This window comes from Nanorana parkeri, unplaced genomic scaffold, assembly GCF_000935625.1.
Source record: "Nanorana parkeri isolate BGI_ZX_2015 unplaced genomic scaffold, ASM93562v1 scaffold618, whole genome shotgun sequence".
NCBI lineage: Eukaryota > Metazoa > Chordata > Amphibia > Anura > Dicroglossidae > Nanorana > Nanorana parkeri.
The window spans coordinates 349,290-375,133 of NW_017306886.1; the positions used below are offsets into that span (position 1 = coordinate 349,290).

Consider the following 25,844-nt stretch of genomic DNA (forward strand, 5'->3'; position numbering starts at 1 on the left):
GCCAGCAATCACGTCTCACGTTTAATGCAGGTCTATGGACCCTGCATTGTACGTGATGGTGTCAGTCTCTGACCGCTGCAGTAGTGGGAGGAAGAGGCTAGGGGCACTGGTCTTGGAGCCAAAGGGAGCAGGGAAATGCTTTAAACAATCTCTCTCACGTTTATTTTACTGAGTTGTACTGAGATTGCCCATCACAGAAGAAAGCTTGGAGAGGTGACTACTTTACAACACACACAAGGAGCATGGGGAACAAAAGTAGCCACCCTCCAGAAGAAAGTACAGTGTCAGTAGGAATTCAGAATTGATTTGAGGATCTACAGCTGAGTGATGCACAAATAAGATACATTTTTGTTAATTAGTTAGGGAACTTGAATGTATTTTTAAGATTTAACTCCTGAGTTCAGCGTCACTTTAGGCAACCCTGGCAGTGTCACAGTCCATCTAAAGTCATGTCTGTCACTACTGCAGGACGGCTTGGTCTGTGATAAGATTCTAAAAATAAAAAAAGAAATCTACGTGCTGAAAATGACTCACATACAGTTAACTGAATACAATATTGTTCACAATAGTGGCTGTTTAACTTTAAATTCCAGATGCTTGCTGTGTAGTGTTGTAGGCAGCTATCTGGAAAGAATCCCAACACGAAGGCTTGTCAGTGCAGCATAGGTCAGTGCTGTGTTTGTGTATTGCAGCTTTAAGTATTGCTGTCCCTCCCTCTCGGCCATCTGGTCTGGACTTTTTTATCCTTCCATTCTGTACAGACTGGATAAGGGCCAGCTGGTATTTGTATTAATAGATGCCCTGCTTTGCTATTGGCGAGAAGCAGCCAGGCAGCAGCTGCAGCCACAGGACAGACCAAAGCCAGGGTGGAGAGAGGGGACAGTGACACCAGACACCTGTAAATTATTCACTTTTGCAGGGAGCACCCGCACTGATTTCCCCAGGGATATCATTTGGGGAGCCCTTAGGCGAAGCAAGCAAAAAAGTCACCTTCAGCGACCAGGGACATCAATGAGCAACAGCCAGAATATTCACACTGCCGGGCAGATGGAGGGTAACAAACTGTTCTTCTCTATTTCTAAAGCATCAGTTTATTAGGCTCAGGCAGCATGCAGCAGCCTAGATCGATATACAAATTTGCTTTTTACGATGGCTTGACAAGCATTTTCATTCATTTGCTGTCTAATGTGTCTGTGACTATTTGTGCTTTGTGGCTTTATTAGATCCCGAAAATGTGTGCTGATTTGTGTTTTCTTCAGTTACAGATAAGTGTAAACTTATAGTGACAGCTGTGTTCACTTGTGCACCTTAATAGAAGTATCGATTGTGAAAGGAGAAGGCTGCATTCTGTGTACTTCGGTCACTGAGTGAATGAAAAAGGGAAAGATGTTATTCTTAAAATAAAGCCACTAATGAGTTTGCTTAACTTTTCTGAGTTTGATGGAGCGACCTGAAAAACTTTTGTAGAGTTTGGAAAAAGTTGTCGTGACCAGTTCCTGCTATGATTTAGAAAAATGTGTGTATTAGAAAAGGGTTGTAAATCATTTTGACTAAGCTGTCTCTGTAGCCCAGACATCAATACCTATGAATTAATTTTGTCTTGTATTTTGTCTTTTTTCAAACTCGCCATACCCTTTACACGTTTCTGTTCAACCTCAAGGGATGAAAGAGAAAGAAAATGCTTGATTCCCCCGTTCATGCTAGACAGCATGGACAGACAAATCTTTTCTGCTGGGCTATTGTATTCTGGCAGTCAGAGCCTGTGGCTCTAAGAATACCCGCACAGTGACTGCAGGTTGAAAAATCAACATTTGTTTGGCGTTTGGTGCACCCACGGTTAGCATTCAGAAGATATCGGTCGAGATTCTATCCATGTATGGCCAGTGAAAGGTTGTACACAGAATGGATAATTGCCAGCTGCAAATGGACAAATCTTGTAGGTAACAGCAATATTTGTCAGCCATTTGGCCCTCTTCACAATATGCCTGGCAAATAATGCTCCTGCATTACATGTGGTATGCTTATTTTGAGTGGGCTGGCATTGCACCTTAACACAGTAAAAATCCTACACGTACCTTTTTTATTGTATTGCTCAGAATGTGTGTTGCAGTGTACAGCAGTAAAGGCCTCTGCCCGCTATTGTGACAGTGAGTTAGGATGCAGTTCTGAATGAATGGCACCACAACATGTGATCTCCATGCATCAGGTAACTCAGGGATTGTTGCGCTTGATGCAGAGAGCATTAAAATGTCTAGTCTTCTGACCCAGCCTTTCATTAATCCAGGCATCTGTACAGACAGGCATATTGATGAAGTGTCCTACTGTTACCTCACCCATGTCTGCATTGCATGCCATGTAATTCCTCCACAGAAGCCCCTGGCCGCCCTGGTGGAGCTAGACTCCTAAGCACAAATGATATAGCAAATAGCCTTTCATTAACCTAGCTGCATTCTAGTGATATAAAGTCCTATTCCTTGCCACTAAGCCCAACACCTTTCCCAGTATGTCTCAGGTGGAGCAGAAACTGCACCATTGCATCATACCTGTGAGGAAAGTGTATAATCACTCCTGTTCTCAGTAGACAGGAAGGACAGTTAATACGTGTATCAAATTAGTAACTCGCATGCATGCTATATGCCTTTATTTTGTGCGGATCAAAGACTGGCTGCAAGAGATTTCCCCGCATCCTGGAAAATGTCTGCCGTGATGATGTGCTATTTGGTATCCACAGTGGGAATGTCTAAAATGATGTTCCAATCAGTCATATAACTAATACCACATGCTGTACAGCCAACCGGATAACTATAAATGCAAAGAGCAGTGCAAAGCATCTCTATCATTCATTAAATTGCGCTCAGTAAAAAAGGAGAAATGCATGTGTACATGAGGGAACCCTAAAAGCAGATGACAGGAGGGCACCAGCTGCTCTGTGGAGCCTAATGCAGGCAGAGCTCAGATGGCCTCTTAAAGTCCTAGAGATTAAAGATATAAAGCTAAAAATCTAGGCAAACTTGAAGCATATCTAAACCTAAAAACAAAAATGTAAAATGTTGCAGCTTACTAGTTCTTAGATGACTTGGCCGCATTTCCCTTCACTTTCTGTCCCATACATGAAACACAAAGTCAGAGGAAATCTCTATAAAATGAGGGGAATTCCACTCTTAAACAGGAGTCACTAGAACAGGTGCCCCTAGTGGAAGATTTCCCTTCACCACTTGTCCTGGTGATAACTATAAACATTTGAATTTGCCATCACTTTCTGTCTCAGTGGCAATGGTCACCTAGACAAAGGGTGAATCTAGCTAGTAGAGCTTTAGACAACAGTAAAATGTTTCTTAACTCTACTCTATCCAAAACTCAAAAAAACAAGCTTTGGCTACATTAATTATTATGGGAAATGTTACTTAAAGGGTAATCCCAGTTTTCCAGCAAATGTAGGAAACTGAAATTACCCCCACAAATTGGTCCCCTCTGCCCTCCCCCCAGTAGTCATGCCTCTGGGGGAGCCACCTTTCCCCCCCTGCTGCAGCTGATCTCCATTGTACACGGCCTTGCAGCCTGGTACTGTGTATATGGACACTTGCGGAAGTACCAGGGTCGCAGCGGTCGCAATTGCGACCAGGCCCTGGCGTTCCGCCTGTTGGGGGGGCAAGAGAGGAAGAAGAGGGCCCCCCCCCCGATAGTGCCGCTGCTTCCCCACCACTCTGCCACCCGCAGCAGTAGAAGCGGGACATGTACGGACGGCTGTGGGGTGGGGATGGAAAGGCTGGACAGGTGATCAGTCACCTGTCCAGCAGAATGTGCTGCAAGCATCGTCAGGCAGCACATTCTTCTGTGTGGGAGAGGACCCTCTCAGCTTAGTCCCACCCCCTGCCCGCTGAGACATGGAAGAAGGTGCTGCAGGAGAGGTAAGGTATGTCTGGTGAAGGCTGGACCGGGAAGGGGGGCGCGTGGGGGAGAAGCATTTCGGATTTTCATTATAATGTATTGCTGGGACTTGTAGTCCTGCACAGCTGATGGTATTCTGCACTGCTGTATAATGATTATACAGCAATGCAGAATAGCATCAACTATGCAGGACTACAAGTCCCAGCAATACATTATTTTATTAAGTAGGGATGCACCTTTGCCAGTACTGGGCATTTTCACGAGTACTAGTGAAAATGCCCCAATGATGAGCACAGATACTGGTGTTCTGTCGAGAACGCCGACTTAGTCTAATTTGCCGACCTCAGCATCTGCACTTATGCACAGACGAGTATTATCGTGGAAACAGGCATTTATTGACAAAGTAGTTTAAATCATTACTTGTGACCGTTAATAATATGCCATCCATCATTTACTGCCATGGATGGCATATTATTAACGGTCACAATTGACAATTACACACTAATATTTAGAAAATAAATGCCTGTTTCTTCGTTAATCCCGTCTGTACGTAAGCGCAGATACTGGGTCGGCGTTCTCGACAGAACACCGGCACTACATTTTTTAAACTGAAGCTGCCTGAGGTCCTGCGCTTGTTGGGGACCTCGACAGTCTTTCTGTTAACCACATGGTGCCTGTTTATAGTGCCTTCCCATAGCGGTGGGAGGTTGGGGGGCCCTTCATAGTTTCTTGCACTGGGGCCCTGAAGTTTCTAGTTATGCCTCTATGTGAGCGGTCATTGAGACCCTTAGACTACTTATGCTTGTTTGTTACTCTAGGTACTGGTGATGTCACTCCTGGGGAAGCTGAGGATTTTAAGTCTAATCGGAATTTGGGTCTGTACAGTGCAGGAGAAAATTCTCACAGTAATGGAATCATCTTATTTCCAAGGGGGCTGTAATGAGGCTGGGATTCAAAGTAAGTAACTTTTAGAATGGGGGCAGGGACGTGCAGATGGACACTGGTTTATTTGTCCTGCAAGGTCTGCTTTAAAGAAAAGTGAAATTATGAGCCTAGCCCTAGACATTATCAAAGTAAAGAACGATATGGAAAAGCAGTGGGATGCTTGGCAACATATGCATATCGGCAACACATTGGTACAACTGTATGTAATTTTATTTAACGTGTTTAAACGTGTTTAAAGTGATGCACCAACATTTGTTACATGCCATCATTTTCCTTGCTGTCACTTCTAGAAAACCGGCATCTTTATTTAGCATTGGTATTTAAACAATGAGTTACAGCAGTAGAAGTCATGGCAGCTTAGAAAATTACTAGAGGTCATGTTAATTTATAACATAATACTATGCCTTTCATACATGATATCCAAAAATATCTTAATTAATTATCAATGGAAGCAAAACAGTTGTAATTTGGTAACTTGATGAACAGGTACAAGCTAGCTGAAGTTAGTTTTATTTGTTGTTTGAGCAAATAGAAAAATTGGCACGTTCATATTGTCGTTATTATGAAATAAAAAATATATTGAAAGACTGTAAAGAAATAACTTACAATCTTTTAATAGAGGAGCAAAGGTCAGATACAGTGACAATTATTTTAATCTGTCTCCCCGTTTGGCAGATTTTCCCTCATTTCCTGTGTGGTCACCAGGACAAAATTGTGCAGACTCTCTCCAAGGTCACAGGCAGCAAATAAAACACTTTGCTATAAAAGTGTATAACCTCTGTTAGGTTTTTATTGGTGCCTGTGTTACTGCTAAGGAGCTCCCTTCTTTTTCTGTATGGTCACTAAAACAGAATGGTAGAGGAAATCTTTACAACAGTGATACAGCTATAAAAATCCTACAAAATTGTAAATGCTGGTGGAGTTCCATGTTAAAGTTGAACTATATCCACATGAAGTTCCTAGAGCTCTTACCATAATGTGCAAGTATCGCAGACTTACCTCTTGCGTGTGCCTCCAGCTATGGAAGTTCTGAGCTTCCTCATTGCTCTGTCACCATCACTGCCATCTTCTCCTGGTCTTGGTCTGGAGTCTTCTACCCTAAGCCACTGGTTGGCTACTGTTAATGTAGCTCATGCACATAGGAGTTACAGAGTTTTAGCACCCGCCACTTGATCATGCACAGCTTGAATTTTGGCCGATTCACTGACACCACCTGACTTGACAAACATCAAATGAAAAACCTAAGGAGGCAAAAAAAAATGTCAGCTGAACAGTGACTGCAGCCAGTCAGATGGATGTTGGCCTAGGACTTTACCTCTAGAAATCACTGCCCCTTAAAGCCTATCTCTGGGGGAAAAAAACCTCCTGCAGTAGGGCTACCCCAGCACTATGAGGGTTAACTGCTTGTTAATGTCTACAGGATCTGTGTAAAGGACTTTTACTTACCTGATCCCCGCTCCCTTGCCAGTCTGCACTCATCTCATCTTCCTACGCTCAGGCTTGTGCACTGTCCCGTGGTGCCATCAAGTAGAAAGCAGGACTATGAGCCCAACATTGTATGTGATGACAGCGGTTTTCTAACTGCCAGATCAGAGGGGGCAAGAGGCTGCAGGTACTGGGCATTAAAGCTGCAGGTTCAATATAAGTGCTATACACAGATATCCTAGACATTACCGAGATATTAACCCTTGCAGTATATTGGTAGGTTTTCTCTTCCCTTGGGGATAGGATTTAACATTCTACTGGTGTGAATGTGCAACTATGTACAGCACAGCGTGAATTGCCGGCGCTATATAAATTCCTCTAGTAGTAATAATAATAATAGGACCATCCTTTTAGTCTAAAATCCTCTGCTGTTAAACAACAACAATCAGAATTCTTGGTGAAGGTCCCTGTGACCCCTGCTAGGGCTTACAGCAAATTCATACTTGACTTAGAAGTAAATTTTTAGAACACACGCTACTGTGTAATGTGACTTTATTTGTCTTAATTAATATACATTTATAGTTCCTCAGATAGCGAGCAAAAATATGCTTACAAAGAAAGGGTTCTTAAATCCTATAGTCCTTGAAAAAGAGATGATGTGGGGAGATGACTCCTCCTCCTCTTCTTTTGGGAAATTTGGGGGAAAACCCTAAAATAGGCCTTGTGTGCTAGCTGATCTAGGTCATATTGGAACATTACCCAACTTCCAAGTTGTGATTAATGAAGTGTCACTTTAAAGAACACAGAGAAGCTGCCCTTGTATATACAGGTTCTTCATTATCCATTCTGCACATTTGACAGTATTTTATAGACATACAATAACAAATGTTTAAACTTTTATGGGTAACATGCCAGGAGGCACTATGATAACTAACCATCTTACATAATTCACATTTAGAAAATAGAAGACATTATTAGCATAGTTTATTAATACTCTCAGACAAGAATTGTTTGTGTATCCTGATGAATTCATAAGCGACTGTAAAACCATACAAGTGATGTCTGTTCAAGGACTGAAATGCAGATTATTTCAGCTGATGTATGACACTGGCTTATAAAAGGGGACATTTTCTGAACAACTGCAACATATATAATACTGATTATACCAGATTCATTAAACCAAACTGTATAAACGTCAAGTTATTTTTAACTCAATTTTTATTACACTTTTTTTACGCATTCAAATGGAATAAGAATGGGAATATATAGCAATGGAACTAGCAAATAAAGAGAATAGATTTATGTTTTGCAAGTGAGTCACTGTATTGCGTTTATATAAAGATAAAGAAATGTAACAGAGGAGAAAATGTATTAGCAGCTGATAATGTGGAGGGGAAGTAAGATTGACTGGTAGGCAGAAGAGAATGTGAAGTGTCAGGAGTGGCTACAAAGCATTGCAGAGAGGGCTTGCAGGTTGCTTGGAAAAAGACAGAAGGTCTGCTGAGGGCAGACACTGAGAAATTGCCAGGGTATACTTCATCGCGCACAGCAGTCAGTTATATGGCAACTATGTGAATGTCAGCGCTCCACGTGCAAAGTTAAAGTGGCTCTAAACTCAGGAGATAAACCTTAAAAATGCATTCAAGTACCCTAACTATTAACAAAATGCTTATTTGTTCATCTCTCAGCTGTAGATCCTCAAATCATCTCTGAATTGGTGCTGGCACTGTCCTTCCTTCTGGAGGGTGGCTACTTTTGTTCCCCATTGTCCCTGTGTGTGTTTTAAAGTAGACACCACTCCAAGCTCACTCAAGTGATAACTACAATGTGATGTTTAGTTTACTAATTTGTTTTGAGATTGTAGTCCACCACGGGAGCAAGCTTGGAGTGGTGACTACTTTACAACACACAGGGACAATGGGGAACAAAAGTAGCTACCCTCCAGAAGGAAGGAACGTGTCAGCAACAATTCAGAGATGATTGGAGGATCTACAGCTGAGTGACACACAAATAAGATACATTTTTGTTAAAAGTTAAGATTCTTGAATGCATTTTTAAGATTTAACCCCTGAGTTTAGTGCCATTAACTTTTTTTTTTCATTAAAGGAAGATGTCAGTGCTGTATGCATTTTTTTAATTTAAACTATTATTATCATTATTATTATCAACATGTAGATCTCACACCAAGCAGTTGATGAAAGATTTTCCCATACTGCCCCACCTCACTTGTGGCAACATTCGTTTTCTACTTAGATAACAAAATGCATTAGCACACAAAAGGTGCACTTGCACTATAACTAGCACTAGCAAGGTAACTAACACTATCAATATACAATGCTTATACTGCCCATCTACTGAAAACATTATAATTTGCATAATTCATTCATGAATTAATTAACCAGATATCAGGCTATATGGCATTAGGTACCCATATAAAATTATCAAAGCAAATGACACCTTTTAAAATAAATTTGCCCATAATTGTGGATAAATCCATAGATTTATCAGTTTATATTGTGGTAAAATCTGTCATTCACTATGTTGCATGTATAACCAGTTCTCTTAAAAATAGTCCTCCAGTGATCTAGTCAGTTGGGGGGACCTGAGTTTGGGGATGGTTTATGAATCATCTGTCCAGAACGGCAATCTAGATGATGCATGAATCATATGATTGCCGTTTGCATGCCATTTTTGCCAGGGGCATAGCAAATCCTGCGCTTCTCGGATCCACCTAGTGGCATGACACTGTGAGAACACAATTCCCCAAGCCTATGCCTGGGTGGATGATTTATAAATCTTCAACTAAGAGGGTTAGTCACAAAGCTAGCCAAAGGATCAGCCGTAGCTCTGCCCAGTTGTTATCCATTGGCCGGGACCTGCTAGAAGACTCTAGCAGGTCCTGGCCAATAGGACACAGTTCGGCTGAGCTAGCTGTCACTGCTAGCTCCACCCAACTTTTTTTAGTAGTTTTTTTCTTTTTTAAAGAAATATTTTTTTTTTTTTAGATTTATCATTTATTTACATTTTTAAACCTATTTTTCTACTTTTTATTTCTACTTTTTTCACTGATTTTCTATTCTGCTTGGTATCACCAAGCAGAACTGCTGAGTGAATGCCGCTCAACGGCGTTCGGCTATTCACTCACTGCCGATCAGCCCCTATGTGAATAGGAACGCACGGCAGCGACTGAGCTCCCGGAGCTTCGGCTCAGCCAATCCAGATGTTGGATCGGCTGAGTCGAATTCCTTCCGCACTTCGGCTCAGCCGAACATGCTGAGCATATTCAGCTAAACCGCAGCCAGCCGTAGCAAGCTGATGTACAGCTGATTTCAGCCGATGTACGTCTGAAATCAGCTGTACAAGACTGAAGTGAATAGCCGAACAGCGTTCGGCTGACTTCACTTCGGGTCGGTTATTCACTCGGCTTCCTTTGGCAGCTTTGTGAATAACCCTCTAAGTGTTCACACAACATCAGATCCCACTTAAAGGGTATGTCAAGTCAAAAACTTAAATTCCTAGTTCTGGATATACTGTGGAAAGACAAGTTTTCACTGCTATCTGGGGCCCTTTGTTAGAGAGATTTAAACCTCACTTCCTGATCTGCTGACAACTGTTTCACCAGACAGGAAATGAGGGAAAATCTGCAACAGGGACACAGACAGCGTTAAAAAAAAACTTACCAAGGGCTTTAACCTTCCCCTACTCTACTAAAGCAGATTACTTTTATTTCTGTTTGTATTTTTGTTAGAGAGTCCTCTCTTACTTCCCGTGTGGAAGGGCAGTGGGGATTAACCTCTCTAATGGAGCCCGGATAGCAGTAAAACCTGACAGGGGCTTTAACCTTTCCTTACTCTTTATTACTAATGATTACTCCTTGAAGCCCAATATTCCTGACTGTAAACAGATATTGTATTAGAAAAACACTTATCAATGAATCAAGACTTTTTTTGGAGACAGGGCTAACATGGAGCTGTGCAAGATTTTATCTCCAAAGGTCAAGTGCAGCTGAAGCCAAAACATTTCTTTTTTTAAGTTTGTAGATATAGTGAAGAGGGATTAGAACACCTGTCAGGTTTTTATTGCTGTTGTGTGTTGTGAAGCAGATGTGAAATCTTCCTATGGTGACACTAGTTCTGGTGACCATGCTGACCACCAGGGATTTCCCCCACTTTAGAGGGATTTCCTCTTACTTCCTATTGTGGCTATTGGACAGGAAGTGAAGGGAAAAATCTGCAATGAGACACAGAGAGCAGAAAAGAGCCGAGAGGGGTTAGAAGCCTCACTTACTCAATCCAAAACTTGAATAAAAAAAACTTGGCTTCAGTTCTACTTTAAATATCATAGAGGAAGTGTAGCAACTTCTCATTTCTCACAGCTTGGACTTCAGCTTTTACATAAAAAATACATCTGATGCTAGGTCCTTTTGTAAAAAGTATTGTGAAGTAATTGCAATACAAAAAGAATACTGCTAAGAATTAACACATCTGACGATTAACTTGTAAAGCGGTTGAAGAATCTGAAAATAGTTGTGAAAACAAATGCTCTCATCAACCCAAGGTGATAATTATCTTGTTCCCTGACTGAGAGGTTTCCATGCTGAGAAGCCTAGTGCTGCTGTAAATTCCATTATCCTGCATTTCATTCTTCTGTAATAGCACACATTTATGTATGTACATGTACGCTATAACATCATGCAGATATCTTTAATGACTGTATAACTTGCAGAGCTGGAAGCAGCCTAAATCACTTAACTCGGATATTAATGTTCTAGTTATTTCCTGCCAAGGATTTCTCTGTTAATTTTATAGAAAAAGTCTTCTGCACAGCTAGGTTATATCACATGTAAACTAGTTCCTTAAAATCATCTAATTTTCGAACCCTACGATGAAGCGATATGTGTTTGTCTATGTTTGTCCTCTTCTTCTCTCTTTTTGTGAACTACCATTCAGTTAATGGTTTGTTAAATGGCGGCTATAATGACCTTGTGATGATGTCACAGTTGTTTATTTTCTTTATTGCCTGCATTACTCTGTAACCGTGTAAACCCCCTGACCTTTACTATACTGTTTGTGTACAGGGTTACTATGATGTCTTCTCATGTGTACTTGCTTTGAAAAAACCCAATAAAAATTACATGCTCAAAAAAAAAAAAATCATCTAATTAGTGGGAAAATGTAACTTTTTAAAAATGAAATAATAAATGCACGCTTCTTCATACCAAGAAAACATTTTCATGTATTACTTTTCTGCATTAGGACCACTAAAGTATTGCAACTGCAATCAGCTGATGATGGGTGCAATGATATGGATCCTGCAGAATCTTCCTCTAGTCTATGCCCGTACTGAGGTAAGGACATTTAGTCATGAGCATCCCGAGGCCGGGTGTCACCCGAAGCATGTTCTGGGTGACACCCCGCCTTGGCGTCATTGCGCATGCACGTGACATCATCACGCACATGCATGATGAGGTCACATGCATGCGCTTTCATCTTAGTGATACCTGTCAGCGGCCATCTTGGTGCAACTGTCAGGCTTTCGGTCTGTGACCGAGTGCCCGACTTTTCAGAGGGGGTGTCAGTCATTTTGGTGTCACCCTTCCAATAGTGTCACCAACATGCACCCCCCTAGTGATGCCACTGCATTTAGTAACATGGACGGGAGGAAGAATGAATGGAGTATAAGTAAGGTAACATCACTGCTGTTTTATTCCTTTGAGAACTACAAGTAGACATGTGCATTCGGATTTGGACAAACCTGCAAATCAACGAAATTCAGTTGATTCGGCGGTTCGTCCGAAACCGAAATAACATTTTTTATATGCCTGAATATACAAAAACGATATTCGGGCATATAAAAATTCATTATCAGAAAGAGCGGCTGCAATATTGGCCTCCAGCGCATTCTGCACATGCCCACCGCCATCTTGGGGGTGGGGTGCATAAAGTCACACGATGCCACGTGTCTTTGTTTGTCTCTTCTGCTAAAAATCCCTACCTCGCAGCAATTTTTTTATTTTATTGACTTTACTTCCGCTTTAAAGAAAGTTGAAAAACAAGAGACTTACTGGTAGAATCAACAGACCTTAAAACTGGCTGGACAGAATTACAGATCTTTTGAGTGGCTTTATGGGACCGGTTGTATTGCTGGGAGGTAGGCTGTGGGAGCAAAGGCTAAGGTAAGTATTCCTCTACTCATCGACCCCCTAAATTAACTAACAAACCTTGCTATCCTGGAAGGGGGAGGAACATGAAAGTAATATTTTACTGCTGACTTGAGTTCAGATTTAGGACAGTTCACATATACATATTTCAACTGTGTGCTTTCCTGTTTGGTTGGAGCTCAGCCATAACATTATTATACAGGATTTAACATTAGTTTTTCTGTGAAAATGTTATACTTGCCTATTTTCTACAAGGAAAAAAAGAATCAGCATTATGTAAAATAAGTTCCTAACCAAGGTGCTAATAAATATGGCTTCTGCAGCGCATCCCATTAAAGAACGCTACAAGTGACTAACATTTAAGCTTTAAAGGTTTTATTTATAATGCACCAAATGTGGTTATCCAACAAATAGATCTTTAGCTGCTGTGAAGAAAACAATGCACTCAGTAAATGTATTCTTATGTCATTGTTTAGCTCAGCTTCCATGAAGCACAATGGGTTAATACCATGAGTGCCAAAGACTTACTTTACCTTCTTCTAAGCTGCTTTTGCATAGCTCCTTTTGTTAGATAATTATCACTTAATGCTAAGATCAGGGCTTTAATTTTCTAGGACATTTGCTTCAGACGTCATGATAAAAAAGTATCATATACTTCATCTTACCGGGATTATTTATATGATATAGCTGTAATTAGATTCTGAAAGTTCTGTATCATAAAGCATTCTGTTTAGACTTTTTTGGAACATCTTAAAAATGCATTTGGTAAGTATTGGTGTGTGCGTGAATATTGGGAAGATAATGTTATTTCACTGGAAATTGAATTTGTTTTTTAAAAGGATCCTGTCAACTTCTAATGTAAAATATAGTTTTATTTTGAATGGGATCTAAAGTTAGGAGATTTATTAATAGTATATATAAAGCAGTAGTTTGGCGTTCCCCAACATTGAAAGCCTAAATCCTATCATCGTAATCTAGTCCCCATTTATTATCCACCATGAAACCATCCAGAGCCTCAATGAGGCTGGTGCTAATGGGAGTTATATGGGACTGGTTTAGTGACTTTACCAGGCGTATGTTCCTTATAGGAAGCAAAGGTATAATTAAAAAGATGCACCCTTTAACATTAAAGAAGAACTCCAGGAAAATAAAAAAGTTAACCCTTGCAGAGGTGATACCCCAGCACTAAAAGGGTTAACTGCTCATTTTTCACTAGGGGCTGAAATAAAAAAAATATACTCATAGTTTCCTCGGTCCCATCTGGCTGCTAGATTGGTCCCGGCAGCTTCATCTTTCCCAGTCTCCAATGGTCTAAGGACTTACACAAATACATTCCATTTACCTGTATTAGATTTGAGGATGCCAAGGGACGTTCCACAGCTGAGCACTCAGCACCGCAGGATCAAGGATCAGGTGAGTATATCTTCTTTATTCCATCTCCTAAAGAAAAATGAGCAGTTATCCTTTACAGGATAGCCTCAATGCAACTTTTTACTGGAGTTGTTATTTTACTGGAGTTGTTCTTTAAAAATCTGCCCTTGATATTGAGTCAAGAGACTTTGCCTAGGCTGAGATGATGTAATGTTTTGGCTCCAGGCACCCAAAAGCTTACCTCAGTCTCCTCTATTCCAGTAACCAGAGTACCAAGTCACTGCTGGGAGTGTGAGCAGGCATATCTGCTAAAAGGAAAGGAAAGGGGCTTCCACTGTAGACTCTGAGGAATAAACTGTATGCATAGCTCTATTTGTTTGCAGTTTTGGATAGGGACAAAAAGTGATGTGGAATCCAAAATTTTACATAAGAACAAGAGGTGAAGGTGACAAATTGGGGGCAAATGTTTTGGTGGCAAGAGTATTTCCTTACACTTTGTAGAGATTTCCTTACACTTCCTGTTGCATTACTGGAGCAGGAAGAGAAGGAAAATCTCTCCAATACGACACCAACATAAAATAACCTGACAGATGTTTTAACTCTCTCAACTCTATAAAATAAAATGGCTTTACATACACTTTAATTACCCCACTGCGCTTGTAGCTGCAGATGTCAGTGAGGGCTTGTTTTAAAGCTAATTTACTAGTTGTGAAGAATTCACAATTATTTGAATAGCCTAGCTCCAGTTCCACCTTAACCTTCCTGACACATACACACTTTTACCACTTTAGGGCTGAATTATGTATGTAAAAGGCATGGTCCTGAAGTGGTTATACCAAGGTCAAAGCTGCTTCCAGTTTCTGATATCTCTTCCGATCACTGAAACTGGAAGCAGCAAGAATGTTGTCACTTTCTGTTTCTAGCTGTCACTTTTCCATCTACTGACACTGGAGAAGAAGCTGGCGAAGCATGATCTGTGCTTCATCAACTTCTTCTGAGTCTGTAGGTCACATTAGGTGTCTGATAGACCACTTATTTCTCAATAAAGAGGCTATGTAACTTCCTCACAGCTATCACATAGAGGGATGACCAGCCCCCTATGTGATTGCAATAATAAAATTTAAGTAATATAGAAAATGTTTTTTTTTAATTGTAAAGCCCTGCCACCACATACATGTACATACAAACGCAAACATGTGTTGGGTGCGCCTACATTTGAAAATTACATTTATACCACACATGTTACAATGTGTTTTATGTTATTATCTGATGGGTTTTTACATGTTGCCTTGGCTTTCATTGTAAAGCATAGCATAATATTATTATTATACAGGATTTATATAGCGCCAACAGTTTGTGCAGTGCTTATTACCATACTGATTGTTTTTTACGATATGAAATTAAATCAAATAATTGTTTTACCTGCAGTTAAAGTAGTCCTGCTGATGACTGACTTTCATTTGCTCTAATTAAGGGAATGGAATGTTTGGGAGTAGCTGTTGAATTACTTAGCATTGTGTGTAATAGCTAGTTGTAAGAAAAGTAGCAAACTCTAAAATAGGCTTAATTTCCTTTTAGAAGGCCCAAAACCAAATTTGTAACATACATTTTTCTTCCAAAGGGTACTTTGAAAACCGATACATGCAAATATGCATAAATACCTTGTACAACTGTTTTATTTACTACTGATCTTTCCCTGAGTTAGAACACTGTAGTGATAATTCTTTAATATCTAGCAGTTTTACTCTTTTGTGCTATTTAGAATAGTCTCACTTCTTGGCTGCTGTTAAAAAGTGCAACAGGATGATGCACACATTTCCTTTTTTTACTTGGATGTTTTCATGTGATCTACAAATCTGATAAGAACGAAGTAAAGTTTTGTCAGTCTCTGAAAGACTGACAGTAGGGGGATTATGTTACAAAAAAATCAAGGATTTTAGACAGAAAATATTGGTAACATATTGATCAAGGTCTGAAGAAAAGGATGACTATGTACACATTGTGCGGATAATAAGGTCTGATGATCCCCAAAAGTCTGGAAAGCCTCTTAACGCAGCCCTATCATAAACTACCAAGTAAAGAGATATCAGTCTTAGTTTTTTTTTTTTTTACTAACAGAACTAAAATACATTCATATTTCATAATTCCTGCTATGATAAAGCTACATTCAAAAATGGTTACACATATGCACATCAGTTAGACATGATAAGTTAGACATCAAACACTCCTATGCTACAATGTCTAGGCAAATAAAAAAAAATCTCCTAGCAATATATAAATTTAGTTTAGTTTATATTGCATTTGGATTTTATTAAATTGTGATATCATGCAATTTAGTAATATGTTGGTTGACAACTTTGCCAGATAGAAATATAGATGCATTTTGAATGTCTGGCATTAGGGAAGTGTCCATTGCAGTGTAATAAACTGTAGTATAATTAAAAAAACTTTAGCCCCCGTACATCACACCCCTCAGCTCTTTTCATTGGGTGGGGGTGGCGCTGCAATGTAGAAAATTATATAGAAAATATAATTGCTGCATCTCTTGACAAAGTATTGCCAGAGTAAGTGGTCACTCATAGCGCTGTACAGGCTGTCAAGGTGCAGTCCCTGGTCATAAATTAGGGGGGATGGAATCCATAGCCCCTTTCCTTGCTCCCAACCAGTGGACTCCCACATCCGCTGGGCAAGGGATGTGGGAATGAGTCCCTTGTTCCCATTAACATGGGGACTAAGTGCCTTGCTAGGGGCAAACCACTAGCAAGGTACCCTCCCAATGTTGTGAGCATGTGGCCTAGTGTGGTTCAGGACAGGATTGGGGGGTCAGTAAACATGTTTCTTATGTTTACCAACCCATTACTTTCCTGAATGTATACAATGAGTAATCAGAACAGATCATTCCTGTGTTAGTTCATAAATGAACATATAGCAGACAATGAGTCACATGTTTACTATCAGTTCAGTTTGTAAATGAACAAAGGTGTGATCAGTGCTGATCACTCACTGTGTTCTGTGTTAGTAAATGTTGGGGATGCAGAGGAAAAGAGATTGAGGACCCTGTCCTCAATCTCTTTCTCTGTCTGAAAAGTGAAATATCAGGGGTCTGCTAAGGCTCCGTATATCTCCTTAAAGTTCCCACTACTATAAAAAAAAAAAAGAGAACAAAAAGAAACCAAACATTTTATTTAAATTTTAAAAAAACAGAAATAAGCCCTCATTGACATGTTCTCAAAGGGTTGTACAGCATCAAGAAGCAGCACATTTGAACAGTTGCATGCATTCAGGGACAGATGAGCAGCCCTTGATGCATACAGTCTGCTTCCTGTGCATTCATCCATCCCTATGCCCATGTATCTGCTAAGATGTGTGATTACATCTGTCAGCCTATCGTTAATTTTTTCAGGTTGCTGTATACAAACACATGTAACTGCTGAAAAAAAGAAATACCCTCCTTGATGCTGTAAGGCCCTCTGTGGCCTTCTGAATGAGGCCTAAAACACCCCACACACCCACACATAACACATGTGCACTACACTATACACCTTGTGGTAATGCATGTGATATGTGTTAATGCACTGCGGTACACCAACACACTAAGGGCCCATTTACACCATCAAGCATGCGTTATGGTGCACATAAAACATGCTCACTGATGTACATTGTGCATATGCAATGCAGTACATTGTCACAACACATAGCAGTGCTTGAATTTTTTTCTTTTTTAAAACTTTTACAAATTACATTCATTAAACCTTATGTGTGCCAGGACATTTCTGTGCACTGCATGGCATTGTAACACTCTGCTTTGCAATAAAATATGTGCCTGCATAATCTTTTTGCAATGCACATGGTCTTGGCCTCCTGAGGTTAAAAGTGGAGCTCAGAACCTGGCAGTGAAAGGGTTAAATAGTGTTCACAATCAATACAGTGTATTACATAAGCTACAGCATATCTAACTGATGTAATGCACTTGCGGGGAAATCCATCATGCTATTTCACCAGAAAAGATCCACCGTCCTCCAGTCCTAAAATAGTAATGTCTTGTAGTCACATTCCACTCATTTCTCACATTTAGATTGCAAACTCTTATGCTGACCTGCTGTTAAATCTGCATATTGAAACCTGTTTCCAGTGTTGTATCCCAAGTTCTATGCTCTGTTTTATTTCAACCAAGACAGCATGGGGGTCATTCAGTATAACAAACTGAATGACTGAAACCACATACCACAAAAACAAGTGTGCTATAATGCACAGCAGTAAGACCCAGTGTTTAGCAATGAGTGAATGTGGCAAAGTTCGACTTGCAGGAGGTTTGGCATATCTCAGGAAAAAATCTGCAAATCCAGAACTAAGTGCCTATATACCCCAGTGAAGTCTATTGAAGCTTTTGAAGGCCAATTTTTAAGCTTTTCTTAAAAAATGGCATGGGTAGCTGGACACTGCCATGGGGGACATGTACCAATGCTGGCCCTTTAAGAGAAACAAAAAGATGTGGGGTCCCTCCAAATATTCATACAAGGCCTTATGCAGGCATGCAACCTGGTTGGCCTGGAAAGGTGGGGGGGAAACAGTGAGCGTGCCACCCTCCCCCTTCCTCCAATACAATACCAGGCCACATGACCTTTACACCTTGTAAGGGAGAGGAGACAGCCTCATCCCCACATCATGCCCTGGCAATAAGAATGTGGGGGTCTATTGGGGGAACTAATTGTAATCTGAAAGCCCTCTTTAGGGTAAGAGAGCCCCCAGATAGCCACCCTGCTAGTGGAAAATTTAAGTTAAAACCCCCACACTGATAAAAAAAAGTCCTTAAATGAAAAACAATACAAAAAAAAGTCCCCTGATTTAAATCCAGCGTCAATCACGTCTTCCAGTGATGTAGACACAAATCACTAACAATGATATACTACACAACAATGTAGACCTTCCAGCAAGGTGACCTGTCACCGCCGACAATGTTAACCCACCTTCAAACCAAAAATACATCTAAGTATCAGTGGGGTTTTAAGAGGCGTCAGACTCTACTTTCGGAAAATATAGAGTTTATTTAACATAGTAAATAAAAAATCCATTAACTACATTTAAAAACAATGTTACAAAGAACCAATTCCCTCATTCTGCCTCATAAAGGGAATTGGTTCTCTGTAACATTGTTTTTAAATGTAGTTAATGGATTTTTTATTTACTATGTTAAATAAACTCTATATTTTCCGAAAGTAGAGTCTGACGCCTCTTAAAACAATTTAGTTTTGGTAGTGCTAAATATTGTACACAAACATTATTTGGAGGTTTGAATGGGCAAACTTGCAAAACATGTCCAGTTTGCTTGCTAGTAACAGAACTGCAAGCAGTCTGAGTTTGAGTTGAACTCATCCGTATCAGTATTTCACTGATGATACTGCACTTATGGTAATCTGATTTGTTTTGCTCTTTGATCATTCCTCTTTGCATTTTATTCAGTAAATTTGAATGTCAGTGTATTTCATACTATAAAAGGATTCAAGTAATAAATTAAGTTTACTGAGAAAGATTTAAAGCAGAACTCTGGGCAGTTAAGTGCTCATTGTGTCTACGGAGCTAAAATAAGAGAGTTATACTCACCTGAACCACGACCCCAGCTTGATTTTAGATCGGCCCCTTCAGCCTAGCCCCCCCCCCTTCGCTCCAGGGGCCTAAGGTCCTATGAGTCATCACGTTCAATACAGTATATTGGATGTGAGGAAACCGAGGGACAGTCCATTGCTGGAGCGACAGGCTAGAGGGGGCAGTGTAAGAGCAAGCTGGGATCGGGGTTTGGGTGAGTATAACTTTGTTATTTTAACTCCCTAGACAAAACAAGCACTTAATCCTTGCACTGCAGCAATAGCCCTACTGCAAGGGTTAAGATTTGATTTTCCCACAGTTCTGCTTTAAGCTTTGCTTTGGAATAATTACTTTATTGTGGAATGATCACACAATAACTAGAGGTCAATAGTAATTAAAGCTGGCTGTGGTTGCAGAAATCTTACAGCATGGTGCATTTATTTTTACTACAATGTATACAATCCATCTAAATATAGCAATAACAAAGTCCATATAAACAGATGTTGTTCTCACAATTGTGTTCGGCTATAATTGTGTAAATGAACAGTTCTTGGATTTTATGTTGTAACAGATGCAATTTATACTGTCCGGTTTATAGGTAATGCCCGATTTATATTTAATCTTTCATGTGCTCCACCATCGGATGCTGAGGAGCCTTCATTTTGATTGTTGAATGGCAGGAACAGAGTAATCCTTCAGAGCACTGATTCAGAGAAATAGCTCTGTGTACAATATCGTCCCAGGATTGGCTAGGATTTAGAAGAACAAGGAAAGAGAACCCAGCACAAATACACATTAAAGTGTTATTAAACGAAGAAATTTAGCAGAATACCTCATATGAATGCTTGTTTTTATTCTCTTTTTTTGTGTGCAGCCTCTGTTTGCAACAAAATTAGCCTTTTAAGGTTAAGTGTCTTTCATTTACTCCTATAAGGGTGGCTATGCCACCTTGCAGAGCCTCCCAGCATAGCCACCCTGGTGTGTGTGTTCCTGGCTAGGTCTGTATCATTATGTGCCATTCTGTTGTGCTTGGGTGCGTTGGTGCCCTGGTTAGGGCTCACATGTGTATTATGGCCAGTTCACAAAGGAATCATGGGGCATACAGTCCCAATGCATCAGATCAAATCCCTCTGTACAGTGTGTGTTCCCCAACCATTCAGTGTAAGAGCAGCAGAGAGGGAGAACATCAATCTAAAATAGAAATGAATGGGGGTTATTCACAAAGCTAGACGAAGGATCAGCCGGAGCTGGCTTTGGCCACTGAAGCCTTTCAGTTCAGTAGAACCGAAGGGCTGCTGCACGGGCTATTCACTATAGCCCATACAGCTCCCAAAGTTGGCCGAGTGGCTCGGTCGAGCTGAAGGCATATGCTTTGGCTCGACTAAGCCGAGGTGAAAGCCAAAGCGGGCAAAACGGCTGGCCATTGGCCGGCCAAAAACCTGCTACTGACAGCTTGGCGGAGCCAGCCATCATCTCATGGCTGGCTCCAACCACTTGCAATGACAGTTCAGCGTTCCCTGGTTACCTTGTAACCAGGGGACGCTGAACTGTCATTACGATGAGAGCTCAGCGGAGTCGACTGTGATATCAACCGCAGGCTCCACCAAGCTCTCGTTGTAATAACAGCAGGTCCTGGCCAATAGGAAACAGCAAGGTGCTGTGAAAAACATGTTTTATAGGTAGTTACTAGACATGTGCAATTTGTTTCGTTCCAAGTTAAAATTTGTACGAATTTCTGTAAATTCGGACAATAGAATGCATCCAAATTTCCAAATAACAGAAATAATTAATCTGAACAAATTCAAATGTTTGATGACAAAATTCGAATACATCCAAATTTCATTTGGAAACGAAAAACAAGAAGCAGGAGAGCTGTCATTTACTGTTCTCTGGCTTCTCTGCACTTGTATCTCAAATGAAAACAAAGTAACAGAATAGTGTTACAAAATGTAAATAATGAAAGAAGCTGAGAGATCTGTGTTATTCTGTAACAGCATCTGCTTCTTTGAGAAAACGTCCATCCTCAATGTAAAGAATCTGGCAGCTTTCACGGAATACACTGAAGTGTTTAAAGGAGAACTATGAGGTGAGTGAAAATCACTCATCCTCCTAGTTCGAGCCAACATGTGACAATGAAACTGTCACATTTCGGCTCAATAGATCGGGAAGTGAGCGAACACATACCGTCGCTCACTCACTTCCCGATAGTCTCCCTGCAGTGACATCCAGTCACAGCTCCCAGCAGGGATTCCCCCCCTCCCTGCTCCGATCCTCCAGTGCTGACTGGAGCAACGGACAGGGGAGGGGGCGGGTACAGCTGGCTCTGCCTCTAGATAGGCAGAGCCAGCTGTCACTCACGCAGCTGGATGGATCTCGCCAGTATTGTCGGGATCTGTCCTGGCTGCGGTGGTCTCAGTATACCGCGAGCTGTAGCTCGCAATATACTGAGCTTTGGGTCACGATGCTAGTATATGTCCTCCCGTGACCCTCTGGAGAACTATGGGGAAAAACACTTACCCCATAGTTCTCTTTTAACTCTTCACAGAAATAATAATAATTAAAAAAACCAGTGTGGGGTCCCCCCAATTTGTACCAGAACCCTTTAGGTCTGGTAGGCATTTTAGGGGGAACCCTAATGCCAAAAAGTAGAAAAAAATGGGGTCACTACTAAAATCCCATACCAATCCCTTAATCCAGATAGCAGCCTGGCAGGGTTCGTTCGCCCCCCCCCTTCATCCACCATACCAGGCCACATGCCCTCATCATTGGGAGGGTACCCAGATGCAGATGAGCCCCCCTGCCCACAGACCCCCACAACCACTGGGTCAGGGTTGTGGGGAAGAAGCCCTTGTCCACATCGGTATGGGGACAAAGTACTTTTCCAGGGGTACCCCCCTGGAAAAGCACCTCCCAATGCCTGGTATGGTGGAGGGCGAGCGAACCCTGCCCTGCCAGGCAGCTGCCCGGATTCAGGGTCTGGTATGGGATTATAGGGGGACCTCATTTTCATTTTTTTACTTTTTTGGCATTGGGTTTCACCCGTAAAATTCCTACCAGACCTAAAGGGTCTGGTATGAATTGCCAGGAAACCGCACACTGTTTTTTTTGTTTTGTTCTTTTACATCAGTAAAATCCGAATCCGGATGCCGAAACAAATTGACTGTCAGACCAGAAACCCAAAAAACAAAAATAACGAAATAATCCAAAGCAAAATGAGACGGAACTAAACGAATATGTATAGTAGTTACATACAGCTGTAGGCAAAACAGTAGTCTGCATAGAAGGTTTTATACTATTTTAATGTTTTAATATTTACATGAATTCTATCTCTGTCAGAGGATAAATGTCAAGTTGTAAGGCCCAAAAAGAGCCTGTCCTCTATTCTACACGAGCTGTGTGCTGATAGCAGAAAATATGTCAGGATTACATAAAATGTTATCTATATTCAGCAAAGGAATTAAGGCAGGAGATAAGACAGTCACTGTGGTGGCTTTCCAGCCTTACCCTGAGATGACATTTCTGATCTGACAGGGAGAGGATGCCAGTGAATAACACAACCCACAACTGTCCCTGAAGTGTGAGGCTGCACTGTTCTAACCACTTATGAGACGAGATTCACATTAACAGCTTTCCCTTAACCCTTTCACTGCCACAAGGCCCCTGATGTCTACCATTTTGCAGTCAAATCTGAGAAACCCCCGACTATATCTGTTATGTTCTCATTCACACAGTATACATAAAATCTTTTACCAAAAAATACTCACCTGATAGATGATTTTAAGTTCAACTTTAACTTTCGGTTTGAAAGTGAAAGTAAAGGGACAAACTGAGAGACCGACTGAGCTTCCCTCTCATTAACACGCAATCACAATACTTCTGAGTCTTTAATACGTTGTTAGGACAGACAGTGTTCAAATCTACTTTACAACTGGCAATGAAAAGTGCCAGCACAGTAGAGACAGGGTTAAACACAATTTCCTCCTTATCATTGCATGGAAGGAAGCTAGGTAGGATTTTTGAGCATGTAAAAAGCACTTAAAAATGTTTAAGTTATGTAATGTGAATGGGAAGATGTAACAAATATAAAGTAGATGTCATGCCAATTTGGTTGCAAAAGTGGGAATACACTTTAAAGAGAACCTTGTCAGACCCCTATGTGATAGCAATAAAGTTAAGATAAAGTAAAAATAAAATAGAAGTTAAATAAAATATAAAAAATCCCTGCAATTTGTTTAGAGCCCCCACCCCCACATACATGCACAAATGAATATAAACACATGCGTTGTGTGCACCTGCAGGGGGAACCTGGTTCCGTCCAGCTGTCATTTGCAGAAATTACGGCCAGCCTTCGACTGCATCGAAGTGGCCGAAGAGAGCCGAAGGATCAGCCATAGCTTTGGCTGGATCCTTCAGCTCCCTTGTGAATAACCCCCAAAGTAATCTTCAGGCATAAAATGAGCATTTACAAAACATTTGGAAACAGCTTTGGCAGCAAAGGGGTTAAGGCTGCTATTGCTAATAAGTGTGATACTGGAAAACTCTTTGCAATTACACCTGTCTATTCTTTTTTGTTTTGTATGTAGAAATAGGAGCAAGATTTTCATGTATACCACTAAATTATCTGCCAATCTGTGCACCGCCTAGTCCTTTTTTAACCTAAAACTGAATATATTAACTTTATTTGGATGTTTATAGCACTAGTGTAGATGGAATGCTTAAATGTGAAGACATGACAGTGACAAATAAGTCACTCTTTATTTTTGCTATGTAAAAAGAATAGACTCTTTCATACATCTTGATGCTTGCTGTCATTATTGAAAGGTTCTAGTTAACCTAGTAAATTACCATTTCTTGAAAAGACAAAAATGCACGAATTATTGAGAAGAAAACATCAAAACCAGTTATTACGTAATGGCATTAGATGAACAGTTTGTATATAGCCATTTTCTTGCCTTTGGTACTTATAATGCAGCTCTGTAATTATTAGTACTTCATTAAATGTATTTTTAAATACAAGTGATGTAAGTACCTGAATTTGACCTGGCATCAGTCTCTTGCAGTCCCTGTGAGTGGGAGAGAAAAAGCAGCACACAGAGTTAATCAGATTATGTTCTGACAAGAAACATGCAGATAAAAAGAGAAAGCTGAGTGACAGAGAGATGAGCTTGTCACTGTACTGCTGCTCCTTCACTGTCCAGTCACAGGCTGAGAGTGAGTCTATAAAAGCCTGGGCTTCAATAATGTTGGTTGTTATTTAACTCAGAAGACTAAGGACATCTAGTGATGAAAGAATAATGTAAGGAAAAGCTTTAGGGGGTTATTCACAAAAGGGTGAAGAGTTTGGAAAAGGCGGGAGAAGTGAACAATCTAGGACAAAATAGCTGAATTGGAAAGTGAGCTGAATTGGAGAATTTTTCCAAATCAGCTATTTTGGCCTAGATTGTTCACTTCTCCTGCCTTCTCCAAACTTTTCGCCCTTTAGTGAATAACCTGTTATATTCAAGGTGAGAATTGCAGCAAAAGCTATATACGGTATATATATTATACATATACTAAATCTATATACTATATTACTGGCTAAATTTCTGTAGTTGTGCCAAACATTTAAACACCTGTTTAAAAAAGTGTACAGCTGAGATGGTGCTGCATTGAATTTTTCATAACTTGAAATATTTGAAGTATATTTACACTATAAAGAGAAGTGAACAATCTAGGACAAAATAGCTGAATTGGAAAGTGAGCTGAATTGGAGAATTTTTCCAAATCAGCTATTTTGGCCTAGATTGTTCACTTCTCCTGCCTTCTCCAAACTTTTCGCCCTTTAGTGAATAACCTGTTATATTCAAGGTGAGAATTGCAGCAAAAGCTATATACGGTATATATATTATACATATACTAAATCTATATACTATATTACTGGCTAAATTTCTGTAGTTGTGCCAAACATTTAAACACCTGTTTAAAAAAGTGTACAGCTGAGATGGTGCTGCATTGAATTTTTCATAACTTGAAATATTTGAAGTATATTTACACTATAAAGTAGAATAAACATGGACACTATTTTTAAAATTTTTCATTTTTAGGAAAAATCCATAGCTAATTAGTGAAGCATTTTTACAACATTGCCACTGATTTTTTTTGTGTTTTTGTGTTTTTATTTTTAGGCATGAAACCTGTGTTTATATAATTATTTTATTAATAGCGTAATCATTAATCACAATGCAATAGGTGTTTATTAAACAATCTTTAAAAACTTGAGATACAAATCTCTGCATAGGAAAGTTATATTTTGGCATTGTGCCCAGTTTTACAATATGATAGAAAATCTATAACCGTTTAGTGTAAAGCTCTTTTACTTTTATTGGTCTGGCAAGTTGCCTGGTGTAATGTAATAAAAACGTATACGAAAAAATGCCAATTGTCATGCTGGAAAAATTCCAAAGACATGAAAATAACTTGAAGAAGTTGTATA

General features: G+C 40.2%; 1 protein-coding gene across 1 annotated transcript in view; it reads left to right on the plus strand.

Annotated features, from left to right (window-relative positions):
* The first annotated feature begins 772 nt into the window (after positions 1–772).
* GADL1 (glutamate decarboxylase like 1) overlaps positions 773–25,844 on the plus strand; it is a 187,735-nt gene continuing 162,663 nt past the window's right edge. The window contains exon 1 of the mRNA XM_018562972.1: positions 773–1,054. Coding sequence (XP_018418474.1) covers positions 1,012–1,054 — 43 coding nt within the window. The 5' untranslated portion in view covers positions 773–1,011. The remainder of the gene's footprint in view (positions 1,055–25,844) is intronic.